Source organism: Vigna umbellata, chromosome 7, assembly GCF_029865625.1.
Source record: "Vigna umbellata cultivar VRB3 chromosome 7, Vumbellata_1.0, whole genome shotgun sequence".
Taxonomy (NCBI): Eukaryota; Viridiplantae; Streptophyta; class Magnoliopsida; order Fabales; family Fabaceae; genus Vigna; species Vigna umbellata.
The window spans coordinates 43,519,142-43,522,308 of NC_142171.1; the positions used below are offsets into that span (position 1 = coordinate 43,519,142).

A 3,167-nucleotide genomic window follows, 5' to 3' on the forward strand; every position below is an offset into this window, starting at 1 on the left:
ACATGATTAAAATAAAACAAAAAAACAAAAATATTAAAAAATTATCAAATGTGTGTCTTAAAAAATATTTGATAAACCGTTCAATGAAATTGCACAAAATAAACGATCATGATATTTTAATAATTTTTTTAATCATTTGACGATAAATTATATGTTATCATTTGATTGCAATAACATTACATCCACACGACTCAAACGAAAGAGATCTTGGAGGGGTGACAAACACATTCCTCAATCTTATTCCAAATGAAACTATTCCCCTTAAGCTTATAAATCAACAACACACACCATCGCAAAGCTAACGTAACATACTACTGTTGGAGAAGATTGTTCTTGTCGGAGTCCGAGAGTTGTATCTTTCTTTGTTGTGATGGCAAAATGTAAGGATACATAACAGACTCGTTCAAGAAAGAGTGGTCAAGTCCAAGTAAATGTCCTATCTCATGCATAGTCACACTCTCTAAGTCCAGAACATCATTCTCCCACGACAAGCTGCCATTTTGACTGGGCAGCGCCCACAACCTCTTCCCGTTGAGACGCATCTCCGCCGTCTTCACGTTAGACGGAGGTTCCTCCCTTATAAAGCTGACGCCATACACATTGGCGTTAATGACGTCATCGAGATTGTAGAATCCAACCTTAATGTCTGCGTCATCGTAGTTTGTCTGCGTGAGGTTCAAACGCCCTGTGGCATTTGCCCACCGCGTGAATGCCTGTCCGAACACTTCCGTGGCGTTGGCCGTGATACGATTTGTAGGAAGAAAACCGTACGTGAGGTTTATCTTTTGGAACCACTGGTTACCGGCTTTGGGCCACGACACGTTTCCGATGAAGTTGTAGGTGAAATTCATGTCGGGGACAGCACAGCGGGGTAATGAGATTAGTTGTAATGTCTCATTGTTTAGGTCGCCGGTAACTTGGAGATTGAAAGATTGCTGGTAGGTCTTGATGGCTGATACTGTTTGCTGGTCCAAAGAATCGTCGAATGTGTCAGAGGGTTGAAGGTAGCCAAAGTTAGAAAAGTACTCTTTGATTTGAGACAAGCCTTTGATTTGCTTTGTTGTTTGGTTTTGTTCGAGGAAATTGTGAACAATCCATTTTGACTGATTTTTTCCCCTGAGCCACTTGAATTCGTTTGGGGAAACTTTAGAAAGAGGAAGACCAGCTTTCGTGAAAAGGGATTGGTGGAGAAGGAGAAGGAACGGTAATAGGAACGCTGAAAGGTTTGGTTTCATTTTGATAGATATGATTAGTTCTTGGTGAATATGAGAAGACTTGGGAAATAATATATAGGGGAAGGTGTGGGTGAGGATTTCGAATTTGACATTTATTTATTCATTATTTATGATTCTTCAACTTTTTTTTTTGAATGATGTGGTTATATTTATTAAAAAAAGGTTAATATTCATGTATAAGACTTTCGACATATGGGATTTTTCTAAATTGATTACTAAGATTTACTTTTGAGAGTGAATGATTAAAAAAATGCAATATGATACCCGATCACATATAAGGGATTACCTTCAACTCAAAATTTTAAATTGGAGTGACATAATGGTGAAGCTAGTAAAACACTTCTTAAATCTAAAAGCAAAAGCTTCAAAAATATTTTTTTATACTAATATTCTTCCATTAAATTGTTATAAAATTATATTTGAAATAAAAATCTCAAATTTTTCTTTTAAGACTAATATTGTTCTATTAAATTAATTATAAAATTATATTTAGGGGAAAAAATCTGAATTTTTTTAGTACTAATATCTTTATTATCATCAATTAATTTTTATCGGTATTACGAATGATATTTACTGAGTTAAAACATTTTTTCATGAATTATAATTTTGTTTATGAAAAAGATAATGATTCATTATCTTTAATCTCTTATAATCAACTTTGATTTTTATTTTCTTCTTTTACCTCTGTGATTTTTCTTCTATTGATAGCAAGCTCTATCTCTCTTCAGGATTATTCTTTTGAGGATTTTAACATATCTCATTTTTTTTAATCTCGTGTTTTTTTGTGTGTACCAATTTTTCTCATTTTTGGTTAGTAGACTTTTTTTTTCTATTAATGTTAATATTATTTTTATTCTATTTGTTGTGTTTGTATTAGAATTGGAAATATATTCCTTTTTGTCACATATTATTTTTTGTTAGTTTTTTATTTTTATGTTTCGAAAGTTTTTTTTTCATATATTTTGATTGGAAATTAAAAATTTTGCTTAAATTGAATTGCATAAATCATAACTACCTTAAGGTTTAACTATGAAAATAAAATCTATAATGAAATAAGCTATGAACAATTTCAGTATCCCAGCTTAAAGGAGTTTCTTAAAGCTAAAGAATAATACAAAATTATTTAAGATCAACAATATCCCAACAAAAATTATATGGTTAACCTTATTATCTATTAAAAGATAAAAGTTAAAATAAATTAATTATGACAATTTAAAAGGTAATTTTACATGAAAAATAATTCAAAAAATAAATTTTAAACATCATTCATACCAATTTGATAGAAATAATCATATTATTTTTTTAATAAATATAAAAAATAAGTTGAACAAAAACTTGAAGAATCATATCAGAATTATAACAAATATTGGATCAAATGTGGTAATTACTTTTTTTTTATCTAAGAGTCAATATAATGAACTTGTTAAATATTAGTCAGTAACTTGGTGTCTGAAAAATAATTTTCTTACTATGAAGTAAGGTTTATACGGGTTTAGGACTCAGGAAATAGAAAGGCATATTAAATTATTTAATAGATTTTATATTTCCACTAGTAGTAAAATCATTTTCATAACTAAAGTCAGATTGAATTAGACACGCAAGACCGCATGCATGTATATATCATCTTATAATATCCAATGAGAATGCTATTACGAAAGATATATAATAACCTAAGAGCAACCAATGAGAATGCTATTATGAAAGTAAATGGAAATTACACTACAAATATTAAATGGCACTTGGCGAGAGAAATAATTATAGATATTACAGTGTTGATACGTGCAAGAAAACTTATAATGTTTTAGGTAATTAAATTTAAATCTATTACTTTGAAATGAAACTTCCTGCGACTCAATCAGAATATTACTTAACTAAGGATAAGTAGGCCTTAATTTAAACCATTCACTGCTATCATTTATAAGTTGACAATGT

The 3,167-nt window shown here is 30.1% G+C and overlaps 1 protein-coding gene across 1 annotated transcript; it reads right to left on the minus strand.

Annotated features, from left to right (window-relative positions):
- Positions 1-311: 311 nt before the first annotated feature.
- LOC124830096 (metalloendoproteinase 5-MMP-like) lies at positions 312-1,235 on the minus strand. The gene has a single exon (XM_047303729.1). The coding sequence runs from the start codon at positions 1,233-1,235 to the stop codon at positions 312-314; it is 924 nt and encodes a 307-aa protein (XP_047159685.1).
- Positions 1,236-3,167: the final 1,932 nt, after the last annotated feature.